Source organism: Cladophialophora carrionii, assembly GCF_000365165.1.
Source record: "Cladophialophora carrionii CBS 160.54 unplaced genomic scaffold supercont1.3, whole genome shotgun sequence".
Taxonomy (NCBI): domain Eukaryota; kingdom Fungi; phylum Ascomycota; class Eurotiomycetes; order Chaetothyriales; family Herpotrichiellaceae; genus Cladophialophora; species Cladophialophora carrionii.
In genome coordinates this window covers 1963296-1979395 of record NW_008481828.1, presented here as the reverse complement: position 1 = coordinate 1979395, position 16100 = coordinate 1963296, and the positions used below count along the sequence as shown (strand labels likewise).

At 55.4% G+C, this 16100-nt stretch overlaps 5 protein-coding genes across 5 annotated transcripts; 4 read left to right on the top strand and 1 right to left on the bottom strand.

The window, feature by feature from the left end:
- Positions 1 to 608: 608 nt before the first annotated feature.
- Positions 609 to 2156, bottom strand: G647_04108 (uncharacterized protein; the record flags this gene model as incomplete). Its single annotated transcript, XM_008728452.1, has 2 exons — positions 609 to 1521; positions 1591 to 2156. 2 exons carry the CDS (start codon positions 2154 to 2156, stop codon positions 609 to 611), a joined length of 1479 nt encoding a protein of 492 aa, XP_008726674.1.
- A 1143-nt stretch (positions 2157 to 3299) lies between these two features.
- G647_04107 (uncharacterized protein) lies at positions 3300 to 5531 on the top strand (the record flags this gene model as incomplete). The annotated part of the gene is made up of 2 exons (XM_008728451.1): positions 3300 to 4972; positions 5027 to 5531. 2 exons carry the CDS (start codon positions 3300 to 3302, stop codon positions 5529 to 5531), a joined length of 2178 nt encoding a protein of 725 aa, XP_008726673.1.
- A 4135-nt stretch (positions 5532 to 9666) lies between these two features.
- On the top strand, positions 9667 to 10059 carry G647_04106 (uncharacterized protein; the record flags this gene model as incomplete). Its single annotated transcript, XM_008728450.1, has 1 exon — positions 9667 to 10059. The coding sequence occupies one exon, from the start codon at positions 9667 to 9669 to the stop codon at positions 10057 to 10059; it is 393 nt and encodes a 130-aa protein (XP_008726672.1).
- Positions 10060 to 11157: 1098 nt separating this feature from the next.
- Positions 11158 to 13260, top strand: G647_04105 (uncharacterized protein; the record flags this gene model as incomplete). The annotated part of the gene is made up of 2 exons (XM_008728449.1): positions 11158 to 12658; positions 12716 to 13260. 2 exons carry the CDS (start codon positions 11158 to 11160, stop codon positions 13258 to 13260), a joined length of 2046 nt encoding a protein of 681 aa, XP_008726671.1.
- A 613-nt stretch (positions 13261 to 13873) lies between these two features.
- On the top strand, positions 13874 to 15773 carry G647_04104 (dihydroxy-acid dehydratase; the record flags this gene model as incomplete). Its single annotated transcript, XM_008728448.1, has 2 exons — positions 13874 to 13944; positions 14000 to 15773. 2 exons carry the CDS (start codon positions 13874 to 13876, stop codon positions 15771 to 15773), a joined length of 1845 nt encoding a protein of 614 aa, XP_008726670.1.
- Positions 15774 to 16100: the final 327 nt, after the last annotated feature.

Genomic DNA, 16100 nt, shown 5'->3' with positions numbered 1-16100 from the left:
ATACTTGTCGGTACACCGTGTGTGCAGGCGTGGGCACGCTGGTTGCCGCACAGCATTGGCGCCGCGGCCGGTCATGTCATTCCAAGACACCGGGCCAGAATTTTTACCTTCCAAGCCTGCAAGTGACCAAGCATTACAAGCCCACCTGATGTCGCAAAAATCAATTGCAGTAGTCATACCGAGTTCGCAGAGGAGCGGAAGAGCCGTCGATTGGAAAATCGGGGCGGACGTCTTACGTAAGTCGCCCGTACAGAACCACCAGAATGTCTTGAATATTTCAGCAATCCGGGAAACACTGGGTGCGCATCTCCGTAAGGACTCTTGGCTCGGTGGCTGCCTGTTTCCAGTTCGAGTTGGCATTTGTCTTTCTCTCGCTCAGTATTGTGGATGGACGACGGGGTTCCTGACTAGAAGATGCAGTAGCCCAGGAAATGAAGTGCGCGGGTGGTTAAGCGATATTCCTATGAGCATGCTATGGCTCTTCAATGGTCAGCCTTTATACAAAGTAGCGTGCTAGGTGCATACAAATACATCCCGTTACGCCTAGATTCGTCGTGGGCGAGAAGATCATAACATTTCATGCGTTTCCTTCTCTATATCAGACGCATTCACGTGCTGGTCTCATACTTCGTCTTCGACCGCAACAGCTCGCCATGCCGCCAGAAGACCCACGGCATGGGCGCCATGATCAACGTACCAAACGCCAGAATGCTCGTCGCCCATCCGACGCCCAGCGCCTTGTAAAACTTGAGCGCAAACAGCGGGAACGCGGCCGACAGACCGTACCTCGACAACATGGCCGCTCCCGCAGCAGAGGCTCCGTACAGCGGCCCGTACGCGTCCACCATGAACAGATTCATCGACGAGTATACCATGACGGTTGCCGTGAATGCCAGCCCCTGGAACGCGATCGGAACCGCCCAGTGCACTTGGGCGTGGGCGGTCCACGCAAACCCCAAGAGGCACGCGGGGATGACGAATGAGGCTGTCATGCTCGGGTAGAGTCGATGTTCGGGAGGGAACGGCTCCTCAACGTGCGGGTGGTGGACGCGAAACCGCTTTAGTCTCGGCTGGTAAACATACGCGTCGATGAGGATGAGGGGCACGGGAGCCGACGCGGTGCCGACCATCAGCCCGATAAAGGACAGCGACTGCCCCGTGAGCCCGAACCCGTAGTAGTGCTGGAATACCCACGGCGAGGCCACCACGAAGGTGTACATGAGGCCGAAGAGGAAGCCGTTGTACAGACACACGATCGTGACGATCACCTCCGTGACCAGCATGTGCACGGGCCGCAGGAAGATGGTGGTGAGGAAGTGCTTGATCGTCGAGGGGAGGGAGCGGCTCGGCTGCGGCGGGCCTTGGATGTTCAACCTTCTGGCCCGTCGCTCGAGGATCGTGCGCTTGTACGACTCCCTCATGAACAAAATGGGAATGTAGAAGGTGAGGATGAAGAACAGCGTGACCCACTGCGTCCACCGCCAGCCTTTCGTCTGGACGAGGAACCCGCCGAGGAGAGGTCTGTGTCAATCAAACGTAATGTCAGCCTGTGGTCTCAGACCAGAAGACCACCAATCCACGTCCACTCACGCGAAGACTGCCCCGAAGAAGGGGATGGAGTAGTAAAACGCCAGCAGTACGGCTCGATACCTCCCGGCCGTATAATCCACGATGGTCGCCGATGCGTTACTGAGCGCCGGCGAGGCGAACACCCCAGCGAAGAACCGGCACACGATCAACGACGCCGGGTTCTGTGAAAAGCCGGCCCCAAGCGTAAAGAGGGCGAAGATCGGCGACGTCGTCAAGAAGACTGCTTTCCTCCCCAAAGTCTCGCTCAACGGCGCTCCAACGAGCGGTCCGAACGCCATTCCAAAATTGTACAGCGACAATGGCAGGATGGCGACCTCCTCCGAGACGCCGAAGCGGCGTGAGACAGCTTCATGGGCGGGACTGTAGAGGGATCCCGCCAGCGTGCTCACGAAGGCAAGGAACGTGACTGCAAATGTCGAAGCCACGCGACGTCGGAAGCTGAAGTTTCGGGGATTGTCAGGGTCATTCGGTCCATCCCAGTCTGTCGCTGTTCGAAAACGCTGCAGGACGCCGATGCCTACGCCGACATCTTCAGACTCTTCGTCTTGCCCCATGCCCGTGCCCATGTTCTATCTACCTCGTAATCAGTAGGCCGCACTCACAGCATGACGACAACGCTTGAAGTTCCTATAATCTAGATGCCACGAGAGTGGTTATGTATAGCACGGAGATCTCCCCGAGCTCCCGCGCTCCCACGCTCCCAAGCCTTTCATCTGGAACTGAATCCTGCCGTTCCCCGCCGATCGGACGGATAAGCGGCAACGTCGAGCTGGCTCCAATATTTGCGCGGCGCATGGTTTAATCAACGTCTTACGCAAGGTCGCGTGTGTTGGTCCCTGGCTTACAGTGCCGTACACGATGATGGAGGTTTTGCACAGAAGGAAAAGGGGAAGAAAGGAGGTAAAGGCTGAGGTGTTGATTTACAATAATTAGACGTGGTAGGGCGCTTTGGCTGCTTCCGATCGCTTTTCTGATTCCAGAGAACGCGGTGTTTGATGGCGCTGGAGCTGAAATCAATCTATCGAGGACCCCGAATTTTGTTATACTCGACGCTGCCTCATTTGCTCGACGCAGGTGTAGTTGTCGAAGGTTTAAGTCAGTGCTATCAAGTGCAGAAGCACAAGAACCAGAACACTGAGTCGAGGTGGCCAGTATTGCAGGGAAATTCACCTCTAACGGCAAAATGAATGGCAGCATAGCTTGATTACGCCAAATGAAAACAGCAGCCAGAGTCACTTCATATTGGTACCTCTTACTCCGTACGGAACGGGCTTGTCCCAAGTGAGTCTCGAGACGATAGGGGGCAATGTCATGGCTGGCGTGCCGAAGAATCCATTGGTGGGCTGTGATGGGACGCATCCAACGCCCGGCTGCCAGGCCTTCAGTCTGTAATGTCGTGGTTCCATATAACCACGATTGACTCGAAGCGTGGCAGAGGACGGCGCAGGTCTGCGAGCGGGCAGACATGGCGGGGTTGGTTAGGGTGAGACACCCCATCACGTGACTTGTACCTTGACCGCCGCCACTCCTTAATTGAATTACGGTGGGCGGCAAACTCGAAACGCGACACGGACGCGTTGGATCGCGCAAGGAAACGCGTTCTCCTCAACCAGCCCTGATATTCGTCCCTTTCTGCAGAGATATTTCGAACTCCCCTATCCCACACCAGCACCTCTCGCCATTGAAACACCTTTCGCTCGAATGCAAAAATGGCCCTCGACACTCGCTCCGCATATTCTCTGTCCGTGCTCCCGGCTTTCAACGACCCAACCACCGAACCGCGCACCGAGTTGACCCAGAAACTTCGAGACTTCATCCTCGCCTTCCAACTCGATGGACTGTACATCTACCGCGATCAGCTGCGCAGCAACGCGCTGTCCAGACAGTATTTCTGCGACGTGGACCTCGCGCATTTGATCAATTATAATGAAGAGCTTGCACACCGGTTGACCAGTGAACCTGCGGAGGTGATCCCCCTGTTCGAGCAGGCGCTGAAGCAATGCACCCAGAGGATAGTGTACCCGCACGAACGGGACGTGTCGTTGCCGCAGCATCAACTTTTGCTGCATTCGAGCGTCGCGCACATCTCCATAAGAGACCTCACCGCAGAGAATGTCAGTCACCTCGTGCGCATTCCGGGGATTGTCATCGGAGCGAGCACGCTGTCGAGCAAAGCCACGTTGGTGACGATCCAGTGTCGCAATTGCGAACATACGCAGCAAATCCCCGTCGAGGGCGGCTTCAGCGGGATTACCCTGCCTCGGCAGTGCGGCAGGGTGAAGATCCCCGAGCAGGAGTCGGGCGAACCGTGCCCTCTGGACCCGTACTTTGTGGTGCATGAGGCCTCGCAGTTCATCGACCAGCAAATCATAAAGTTGCAGGAAGCCCCGGATCAAGTTCCTGTGGGTGAATTGCCCAGACACATTGCGGTCAGCGCGGATCGATATCTCACAAACCGTGTCGTCCCAGGTTCGCGATGTACAGTCATGGGCGTGTTTTCAATCTACCAGCAGAACAAGGGCAATAAGAAGGACAGTGCGGTCGCGTTGAGACAGCCCTATCTGCGGGCGGTGGGTATCCAGACAGATGTGGACCACTCCGCGGTAGGCGCCTCGTTCACAGACGAGGAGATTCAAGAGTTCGAAGAAATGTCCAGGTTACCAGACCTGTATGAGCGGTTTGCACGATGCATCGCACCATCAATTTACGGCAATGCGGATATCAAAAAGGCCGTAGCATGTCTACTGATGGGCGGTTCCAAAAAGATCCTGCCCGATGGCATGAAATTGCGAGGCGACATCAATGTCCTTCTCCTGGGTGACCCCGGCACAGCAAAATCTCAACTGCTGAAATTTGTCGAGAAAGTGTCGCCTATCGCCATCTATACATCTGGAAAAGGCTCTTCGGCAGCGGGTTTGACCGCCTCGGTCCAACGAGATACTCAAACACGCGAGTTCTACCTTGAAGGAGGCGCAATGGTTCTGGCAGACGGTGGTGTCGTCTGTATAGATGAGTTTGACAAGATGCGCGACGAAGATCGGGTAGCCATCCACGAAGCAATGGAACAACAGACCATCTCAATCGCAAAGGCCGGTATCACCACCATCCTCAATGCTCGAACATCCGTGCTTGCTGCGGCCAATCCCATCTTCGGACGGTACGACGACCTCAAATCGCCTGGTGAGAACATTGATTTCCAGACAACCATACTGTCGCGTTTCGACATGATCTTTATCGTGAGGGACGACCACGACAGAAATCGCGATGAAACAATCGCGAAGCACGTCATGGGCATACACATGGGCAATCAAGGCGTGGAAGAACAAGCCGAGGTGGAAATCCCCGTCGAGAAGATGAAGCGATATATCAGTTTCTGCAAGTCGTAAGTACTGCGTGTTTCATGAACCGTGCGACCAAGCTGACAACTCGTTCGCAGACGATGTGCTCCCAGACTCTCGCCTGGCGCCGCAGAGAAGCTGTCATCACATTTTGTCTCGATCCGTAACCGCGTCCATCAAGCCGAGATGAACAGCAACGTCCGGTCGTCCATTCCCATCACAGTCCGTCAACTCGAAGCCATAATCCGTATCACGGAAGCCCTCGCCAAACTCACCTTGTCTCCCACGGCGGAGGAGCATCATGTTGACGAAGCCATTCGTCTCTTCTTGGCCAGCACCATGGATGCTGTCTCCCAGGGCGAAGGCGTCGGCGGACTTGGCGGCAACAGAGATTTAATGGAGGAAGTGAGCAAGGTTGAAGAAGAACTGAGGAGGAGGCTGCCGATTGGCTGGAGCACAAGTTTGGGGACCCTGAAACGAGAGTTCGTCCAGGGTAGGGCGTACAGCGAGGCGGCATTGGCCAGAGCCCTGCATGTCTTACAGCGAAGAGAAACTGTGCGACTGAGAAACGGCGGCAGCCAGGTATACAGAAGTGGTGTTTGATGTCGCATTCGGAGGTTGCCCTAGTGCTGGTGATGAATAATGAGTGCACCGATGCTTATGGTATTTGTGCAGGAAGCCTGTTGTCCGTAAACCTTCGACCTCTGACTTGGAGACGACGGTGAATGACTGATAGGACTTAACTTTTGAATTTCATATGTGACAAGCCCTCGTTAATCTCCCACCCACTGGCCGTAGCGTTTGCATCTTGGATCTTGGTCTCGCTTGAGTTCACAGGGGCGCTGCGTCTTTGCATGCAATACATTTTCGTGGATGTGCCCGCTCGCTTAGATACCTCGCGAGCATGCACCGGATGATGGCTTTGGTGCCGACATTCGTATGACCAATCCTTTTAACCGGCGACAAAAAGGGAAGGCCCGGCATGCTGCCCAGGGAATGTGGGGGATCCGGCCGCAGCATCCGTAAATGGGATTCGATATCCGTTGAAGAGACTGCCTGGCTACTCGTATGTGCAATGTCAGAGGATACGAACCCGTGCCTGCGAGAGCGAAAGTTTAATTACGACTGTGGAAACTGTTTCCGACAGGACACGACCAATGTGAGTGGAGGCGTCCATCATCTCTGTGCTGTACTGGGTAAGTGCTTGATTGAAAGGGCTGAGCTTCTCGTGCAAGCATGTCCTGCAGTAAGAGAATGGCCACATTCATCCAAGACTTGGGGGAAATGACTTCTTTTGGGCCTACACCGATGACATGCTGCATTCGGGTAGATCCGATGTTCGAGTCGACACGGTGCGGTCGTGTGCGGGATGGGAGTATGTACGTAAATCCAGCAGCCGGGAGTGTCGTGAGTGTCAAGTTCACCCTGCATCGGGCAGCGCACTTCAATCGTGTCCCTTGAGACACAAGTACAACAAAATCGCCATGCCGGAGTCTGGATTCCTGATTGGCGTTTGACAGGTCATAAATGGTTCGAGGAGTACTAAAAATCGTCGCTTGCAGAGAGGCGGCCATGGCGCAAAGCTGTAGTCCAGGAACTTTTGTGGCTCTGTCCGATCCACAACCAGAGCGGAGTCCATGCTGTGTTCCACACCGCCCAGATGATTAACGAACATCTCTTCGCTCTCGGGTGCATATACTTGGTGGAGAAAATTTAGTCCCATTGCACCATTGCTTCGACGCGAGCTGGGGCCAGGCTGGGATCGCAGGGTAGGTCGATCCTAGAGAATGGGACTCAAGGACTGACAAAAGCCCGCATGGCTCACTCTTGAAGATTTGGAATACTGCAGCCCCATAGAACCCAGCATTGAAATTCCACGGGTGTAGCTGGTGTGCGCCGATTGACGTGACGGCGATCGATCATGATATTGCCCGAACCAAATACATAACTGACACCTGCTCGTAATGTGTAACAATCGATCTCCTACCTCGTACTTGCACTAACTTGTAGATGTAAGGTTGCTGACACAGGCTCGTGGTTGAACTTCGGGAGGGATCAAGGTTGCCTGCAGCGTACCAGGTGCAGTCGGGCCGTAAAGGTACGGTGACACAAGTGAAGTCGATACTCCGACGTACCGATGCGAGAAGCTGTCGCTGGCCAGCTGCCAGGAATAGCAAGAGTCGTAATGATTCCTGCTGTAAGGGTGTCGCTGGCAGGGGCTACCTTACTGGAGACGGGACTGTGCGAGGACGCGGAGAGGGGGACGTCATAAGAGAAGCCTGAGGAAAGCCCACGCAATGCAGATCGAGAGACCGTACTCGTAGATGACTGATGAAACCCGAATGATGCGAGTCTCGCTCGATCGAGAGGAGCGCCACGCCATATCGAGGTTGCGGCATTGACATGTAGATATGACAATGGTCTTGTGGATGCGGCGGATAAGTCCAGCCAGACTGCGGTTGGCCATCCTTTATCGTCGACCTCAACCGAGCAACCCTGCAGCAGCGGAGGCGAGTGGCACGGGAAACTGAAGCAGAAGGGCGCCTAAGATGGTGGTCATCCGGAAGAAGAGACCCAGAGGGTTGCCGCTCATTCAAGTTTCGATAAGAGCCTAAGGCTATAGTAAAGCCTGCGCATGCGATAAGCTGCTGTGGCTGCTCTACGTAAGATGTGCAAACTAGCTGCAGCGGCTCACAAGTTCCGTCAGATTCGCGCCCACTCTGAGTCGGATTTTCCAAACTCACTTCCGACGCACTTCCAACTCACTCCCAATTCACATCCAACTCACTTCGTGACGATCGACCGGCAGCAATACTGGGTTACGGTGTGTGGGCTCCAATCCTTGCTCTCAAGAAATGAGGCTGCCTGCACTACCCAGGCGCCGACTTGGACGACGTGGGTCACACCACAGCTCGATCTTGAGCCGTCACACGCGCTTCGCTTTGAATTTCGGCTTCTGCCACGGACTGCTGCGGATAACCATAAATCGACATCTGCATTGCCTACAGCCTTACGCCAGTGCATGTTGTGGCCAGCGTTCCACATGTCCATTCCCCTGACCACGCCGTGCTGCCGACAGTGGCTTCTTACCTTCCTCTTCTTCAATAGGAGAGCGAATTCAACTGTGGCGTTCACGCGGTTCCGCAGAGGAGCGACCACCCTCCCTCTTGATCATCGCCTACGAGTACTATTTTTGTTTGATGCGGATCATGCTCGTAGTGTGTGCGGAATCGACATCCGACTCGCTGAAGCTCACTCTTTCCCTGTGCGCATCCCGTCTTGAGGCTGATCCCCGACCGTTTACGACGCCAGTCCCGGTGCAAAATTACCTGCAATTTTGATTTGAACTGCCTAGCGAACCTCGCCTACCGCAAAACGTTTTTCCATCCAAACTCCTGTTCAGGCATCGTTGAAACCTTTCGAGTCAGGATTGGCCGCCTCGTGGCAGGTTGCACCAGATCTCTGACCCCTCCTTGACCCCCTACCCGTGTAACAGTCCAATCCGTTAAGGTCCTTGCTCACTGGTTGCTCGGGTTCCAGGATGCTGGGTCGTCATCTCTTGACTTGTATCTGCTAGATGTGGCTGGTCCGGTGGCCATCACCTACCAATTGAAGCTCGAAGGCTCTCGGGAGACGAAGCACGACTTGCCGATACGATGTCTGATCCTGCCACCGTATTCTTCAACTCGGAATCGGCTGGGCATCGAGGATATGACAATGTCAACAGAAGCAGCGGCCCCTTTTGCTGCTGCATCCGTCCACCATGGCAAGGACTGATGCGCCCGCTTCTTCGACTGCGTCGGTTCTGTGCATTCGATTCGCAGTCACGATCTTTTGACCGGCGAGCGGAGATTCGAACACGGCAAAGTTTACCGACGGCTTTACAAGACGACAGTCGGCTACTGATCACTGCCTCCCCACCAAATGCACAGTACTCGATTGATTGTGGTGCTGTCTTGTCTATCATGCTCCACTCCCACTCCCTCATACCCTTTCGGGGACCTGCCCTGGCAGACCCTGCTGGTCACTGGAACAACCAGGAATCCGATGACTGAAAAACTGCCCAAGCCCGCGAGGTCTATAACTCTTTTTGAGTATGTCTCCGTGCCCCCCGTCCCCTCTATGCATCATGAAGTGACCTCCCTCGCTAGCAAAAGATCGATAGGTCGCATTTCTAATGGTCAAAGATTCATAACTTGCGACATCGTGTTCTGGACTCCGGCCTATGGCGCTTCCTGCCGCAGTTGAGAGTCTTGGGACGGTTGGTCAAAGCTGAGGAAGTGGAGATAATGTTTCGTCAAGCTTCTACAGGACTATCCGCAAAGCTCGGATACAGTGAGGGTTTCATTCATCTATCTCAGCACCACACCACTACATCTACATCACATTGCTCACTGCAGAGTTACGATGTTTTCGGCCTTGAGCTCGAGTCGAGTATACAAAATTGCGTTGACACCGCTAGAAAGACCACAAGCTCTTCTGATCAGCTCGATATCCCGCCTGCCGAGAAACGCAAAGGATTGAGAGCGACTCGAGAGAGAGACAAAAAAACGGCGTTGTCGAGCTCGATAACAGTAAAAGATACCTTAGAGATCGTCAGCCGGCACTTGTCACTGCCCGAGGACCGCAACTGGTTCCCTGTCATCTCTACGCCCTTGATTAGTACGGAAAATTTCGGCACATACAATAACCAGCCAGCTACGGACTTCGTTATTCGCCTGTGCTGGTCAAAGATATCATGGAACTCGCCGTTGCACCTCCACCTCGAGTTGCGGTCGGCGTCCGTCTATGCACTCCACTTGTGGTGACCTTCAAAGGATCCTCCACGGCGAAAGACCAGAGACAAGAAGACCCGAAAGAAAGGACACTTCCCGACCTCAGCGGGATCTGGGTCTACCTGTCGCTTACCACCGCGGACATGGAGAAGAGCTTAGCCCCTCCACGGGAGAACCTATTCTGTGGGAAGCGAGCCGACTCAGTCCATCCAGTCTATCACGAACAAGAAGTTGATAGACCTACGATCGCGTATGCTATCTTCCCTGACCTGGTGATCAAAGAACCGGGCAGCTATCGGGTCAGAGTCAGCATTATCGACATGAATGGGTACGCGTTAGCGAGGCCTCCCATATGAAGGAACCACGCTGATATATGTCAGGGCTTTCAATGGTGTTACGGCAGTGGTACATTCCAAAGTCTTTGATGTGGTTGAGGAGACCAACCACAGTGGCTGCGGTAAGTTGCAGTGCAGATATCAATGCTCATGGCCTAACTTTACTAGAGCCAAAAGTTGACGAAATAATTGAACAATTGAGGTCGATCGGTATCAACTGCTGAGCAGCATTGGCCTCGTTGTCGGAAACGGGTCCGCGAACTTTTCGCCATGGAAAACAGGACCACAGAACAGGCACACGGATATCTCGGGAGCGCTGCCACCCGCGTTTCACGAGACTCGGGGATTGTGGACGAAATCCCACTCTGGGACTTTTTCTCACACCCCTGCTTCTGTCGCAAGGCTTCTTCACAGGAAATGCGAATGGTGCCGTTGTTGATCTCTATCTAGTAACAATGTTCCTGCTTCGGAGGCCAATCCGATCTAAAATGCACACTTTGCACGGCGTTGCGTCGAGGGGCTAGATCTGCAACTAATCGCTTGTGCCCTTACGCATAAGTACCACCCCGCTGATGGGGATCGATCTGTCCCGATCATGTCCCGATTATGGGGCGGAGAGAGATCAGGATCTCCGAAGGGCGACAATTCAAGATCTCGAGGACCGAGTCAAGCAGCTAGCCAGGAGAGGCTATCATGATTCATATCTCACGTGACAGACCCAAGCGTATGATTGGCTGCTCGGGACTCGTTCAACCTGCCTCCTACCCCTTTTGGTGATTCTGCCCCTCGACGCGATGCGAATCTTGTTTCATGTGCATCGTGGCTGGGAAGGTGGCACGCCCTGACTTCATTCGCTCACTGCAACCGATGCAGGGTCTCGACGGTGCCTGTATCTGGTTGTCTTACAGATGCGCCCCGGACGTCGCTGACAGTGTTCCGAAAAAGCATCGCACCAGGAACCGAAGAGTATGCTCACCTTTCGAGGTCCTCTCCTCAAAGTCAATTTTACAACCAAGGACTCCGAACGCGACATGATAACTAAGCCCTTCTTCTCTCGCAGATCCTCATGCTCGGGCTAGTGAGGCTGTACGACCTCGGGTCACACTCCAAGAAGCCATCATGACCAAGTCCCAGGCCGCTCCCTCGACGTCCAGCCGTAACCCGAATTTGCAGCTCCAAGGACCAGGACAAGATGGATCGGCTACAAGGCGGCATCCCCCCTCCTCTGAATCCCCGCCGGGACCTGACGAGCGCATCCTCTTGACACCCCCACTTCCTACGCCTGGAGTCAATCCCCTGGAGGAAGCGTTGTATAAAAACTACAATCAGCAGGCATTCGCGCAAAATGCGCAACTCAATGTCTTCCAGCGGGACTCGTTGCGGATACAGCACGACGCGGCGCATTTGATTAGTGGGCTACACATACGAACAGACATGCAGGCGCCGCGACGGACCAATTCGAGCCAGTCCTTGGACTCGGAGTCGAGGCTGCGATCAAGTGCTTCTGCCGCGAGTCTTCCCCGTCGAGTACCCAGTGTTCGAGCAAATCTACACTCCTTGGCCGGCTCCGTCTCTCCTGGTAGCTACATCTCCTCACCACAAATCGCCGCCATGCTCGATATTACCCCTCTGCCGTCGCCAACCATGGCAGCGTTCGAATCCTGGAAGGCTCTCAGTCTCGCCCGGACAAGATCTCGTGGCTCATCGCTGGGCTCTATAAAAGGCGACGCATTACCGCCCGGCGTCTTATCCTCTCCTACGTCACCAAGACGCAAAGGCTATCCTGGCTTGCAACAGTCTCGTTCCTCTTCCAGATCCGGAACTACAGACAACCATGGCCTATCCGCCGATCACACACGTACTAGGAGTATCAGTGATTACGTACCAGAGCCACTGGCGGTGCCGAAGCCGCGTCACATAGCCGTGTCCAGCTCGGGATCGCCACTGGAGACCACCGAGTCGCCAACGGCCTTGCACCGTGAAGAGTTCCTAGGTGCACAGAGACGAGGAAGCAAATCAGGTGCCCGCCCGGTCACCCCACCGCAGCCTGCAAAAGTAACTGAACGGACGCATGAGGATGAACCAGCTGCCAAGCGACCAAAACTGGAAGTCTTCAAGGCACGAAGTATCTCGAAAGGCGAACTTCGATGCTACGAGGCGATCCGCGAGCTCGGCCAGGGCACGTTCAGCAGAGTCTATCTGGCCGTGCGGCAAGTAGACAACCATCAGAAAGATAACGTCGACTACCTGCAGGACAGCGTCAACATGGCCGGCGTCCGAGCACGTCTGAGAAGACTAGTTGCAGTCAAAGTGGTAGAACACGGGCCCGCTGGGGGCGCTGATGCGGAGAGGATTGAAGTGTCCCTGAAACGGGAAGTCGATGTGCTGAAAGCGATCCAGCACCCCTCCCTAGTGCATTTGAAGGCATTCGGCAACGACGACGCAAACCGCGCACTGCTGGTCATGAACTACTGTCCCGGTGGAGATTTGTTCGAAGTCGCCACGAAACATCGTGACATATTGACTCCATCACTGGTGCGAAGGATCTTTTCCGAGCTCGTCTCCGCCGTGCGGTACCTCCACCAGAAATACATTGTCCACCGGGACATCAAACTCGAAAGTAGGTCGTCTCGTCGGGTAGTGTGTCTGGACCAGAGGCCCAACTAACGTTTTGCAGACGTTTTGCTCAACATCCCCGTCCGCGTTCACCCCGATGTTTCCAACTGGCAGACCCTCGACCGTGCGGTGGTGACTCTCACCGACCTCGGCCTTTCCCGGCGTATTCCCGAACCGCCCGAGTCACCACTCCTGACCACCCGCTGCGGAAGTGAAGATTATGCTGCCCCAGAGATTCTGATGGGACAGCCGTACGATGGACGGCAGACTGACGCCTGGGCATTGGGTGTGTTACTGTATGCGCTCATGGAGGGACGACTCCCCTTCGACCCGTTACCTGGTGCGAGAGGGGATCCAGCCATCCTGAGAGCACGGACTCCGCATCGCATCGCGCGGTGTGAGTGGGCCTGGGTCAAGTTTGGGGATGAAGACGGAGAGTGGGACCCCGTCAAAGGGGCCGAGTTCGAAGGCGCGAATGTTTGCGTAGACGGACTTCTGAAGCGCAATACACGGAGGAAACCTCTGCAAGAGGTAAGAGAACATCCCTGGGTAAAGGACGGCATACAGGTGGACGGCGGCCTTAGGTGGGTTGAGGAGGAATTGTAACAACATCACGTTAGAATACGACCGGCCGGTCGTAGCTGCCACAAGGCGTCCACGTAGCACCTGGATTGTTGGCTTGTAGAATAGGAAGTGAATCGAGGCAAGCAAAGAGCGTCCACTAGAGAGATCAAATCAGTGCAACCTGTGGTCGTGACGCCCAAGGGCGATGCATCTGAAGTGGTCGCCGGTGAGCAGATGATGAGACTCGCGAGATGAAAGCGAACCAGCTTGTCCTTCACCCGTGAGGATTGACTGCTAAAGCACGCCATCCTTTTCCTCACCTGTGCAAGTCCAAGCTATATTCGAGATCGACGTCTTGAAGGAGGCCGAACCTCGTATCCGGAGGCGTGTGAAGCTCCCCGGACCTGCTTGAATCACTCGCACTCCGATTGGCTCCGGTTGCGGCGATGGATGGTCTGGGGAAATCTTCGAGCAGCTTATTAGGGCTTGCGTGCCCGTGAGGTCGGACTGCTGGTGCTGACCTCGTGGTCTGTACACTAGAGTTCGCAGAAGGAGGGGGCCGTCTGTTACTGATCCATCGGTGCGTCCTTGCTACGGACTGCGCTCTGACAAGGCTCGACTGACTGTGTCCGAAAGTGAAGTTTACTGCTCCATCATGAAGTCCTCGGCGGCAATCAGAAGCCTGCGCCTCAGGCAGGCCAGGTTTGCGCCCCGGACTCAGACAAGGTACGACGCGCAGCAGTCACTGAGGGTGGTGCCGCACTGACAGAGAGTGTGATAGCCGTCCTTTCTCATCGTCACCTCTCCGCAGTGCAGACTCGTCGTCCTCCGAGCTCGACGGGCTCAACAAGGTCTCGCGACATGTCACGCAGCCGAAATCCCAAGGCGCTTCCCAAGCAATGCTCTACGCCACGGGCATGAACGAGACGGACATGAACAAACCGCAGGTCGGCATCTCGTCGGTGTGGTACAGCGGCAATCCCTGCAACATGCACCTGTTGGACCTGTCGAATGTGGTGCGAAAGGGCGTGGCAGACGCAGGACTGCAGCCTATGCAATTCAACACGATCGGCGTATCGGATGCGATATCCATGGGCACGACGGGGATGCGGTACAGTCTCCAGTCGAGAGAAATCATTGCCGACTCGATAGAGACGGTCATGGAGGGCCAGTGGTACGATGCAAACATCTCGATCCCCGGCTGCGACAAAAACATGCCGGGCGTGGTGATGGCGATGGGCAGAGTGAACAGGCCGTCCATCATGGTCTACGGAGGCTCCATAGCACCCGGGTGTGCGAGGACACAGAACAACGCCGACATCGACGTCGTGTCGGCTTTCCAAGCCTACGGGCAGTTTATTACCGGCGAAATCAACGAGGAACAGCGGTTTGATATCATTCGGAACGCGATCCCTGCGTGCGGCGCCTGTGGCGGCATGTACACGGCCAACACCATGGCGTCGGCCATTGAAACTCTCGGCATGACCTTGCCGGGCAGTGCGTCCAACCCGGCCGTGTCCAAAGAGAAGGAACTCGAATGTCTGGCCGCCGGGGGAGCCATCAAGAATGCCCTCAAGCTGGACCTTCGGCCGCGAGACATCATGACCCGCCAAGCATTCGAAGATGCCATGACCGTGGTGATGATCACGGGCGGCTCGACAAACGCGGTCCTCCATCTGATCGCCATGGCCGATGCCGTGGGCATCAAGCTCACCATCGACGACTTCCAGGCCGTCAGTGATCGGACGCCCTTCCTCTCGGACCTGAAGCCGAGTGGCAAATACGTGTTCAACGACCTCCACCGCATCGGCGGCATCCCCACGTTGCTGAAGTTCCTCATCAAAGAAGGCGTCGTCAAAGGCACGCACACCACCGTCACAGGCCAGACGCTGGCCAAGAACGTCGAATCCGCACCAGACTTCCCTTCGGACCAGACAATCATCAAACCGTTCTCCCAGCCCATCAAGGAGACGGGCCACATCCAGATCCTGCGCGGGAGTCTCGCGCCAGGCGGGTCCGTCGGCAAGATCACGGGCAAAGAAGGCCTGCGCTTCCAAGGCAAAGCCAAAGTCTACGACGCAGAGGACTTGTTCATCCAAGCTCTGGAGCGCGGCGACATCAAAAAGGGCGAGAAGACGGTCGTCGTCATCCGGTATGAAGGCCCCAAAGGCGGTCCCGGCATGCCTGAGATGCTGAAGCCCAGCTCGGCGATCATGGGCGCCGGACTCGGCAAGGACGTGGCGCTCATCACCGACGGCCGGTTCAGCGGCGGCTCGCACGGCTTCTTGATCGGACACATCGTCCCCGAAGCCATGGAGGGCGGGCCGATCGGTCTGGTGCGCGACGGGGACGAAATCACCATCGACGCCGAGAACCGCGTCCTGGACTTGAACGTCGACGAGGCGACGCTGGCCAAGCGGAAGGAAGAGTGGAACGCCAACAAACCGTCGCCGAAATATACGCGGGGCGTGCTGGCCAAGTATGCCAAACTGGTCAGCGACGCCAGTCACGGCTGTATCACGGACAAGGAGGATGTGTTGGATCTGCACGCGTAGACTAACTAGCCTAGGTATTCGCACCATAATATGCATTGTCGGGACAGGAAGGCGCACAGAGTCAAGATCAAGATGAAAATAAAAGGTAAAAAAATACTCGATACAGAGTAGAGTACGGCGGGCATACATATGCATTTTCTGCGCCTGAACAAATGGGATGGTTCGGATGAATTACACACAGATATCAGGACGAGGGAAATGTCTGTCCATGAACGAAGAGCCTGACGCACTCTACACTCTACACTCTTATGGTAGTTCCTACACGGGCATATCGACGTATCGATGTATCGATGTACCGGGCCCCTCTGAGGATGGACGGAGTACCTC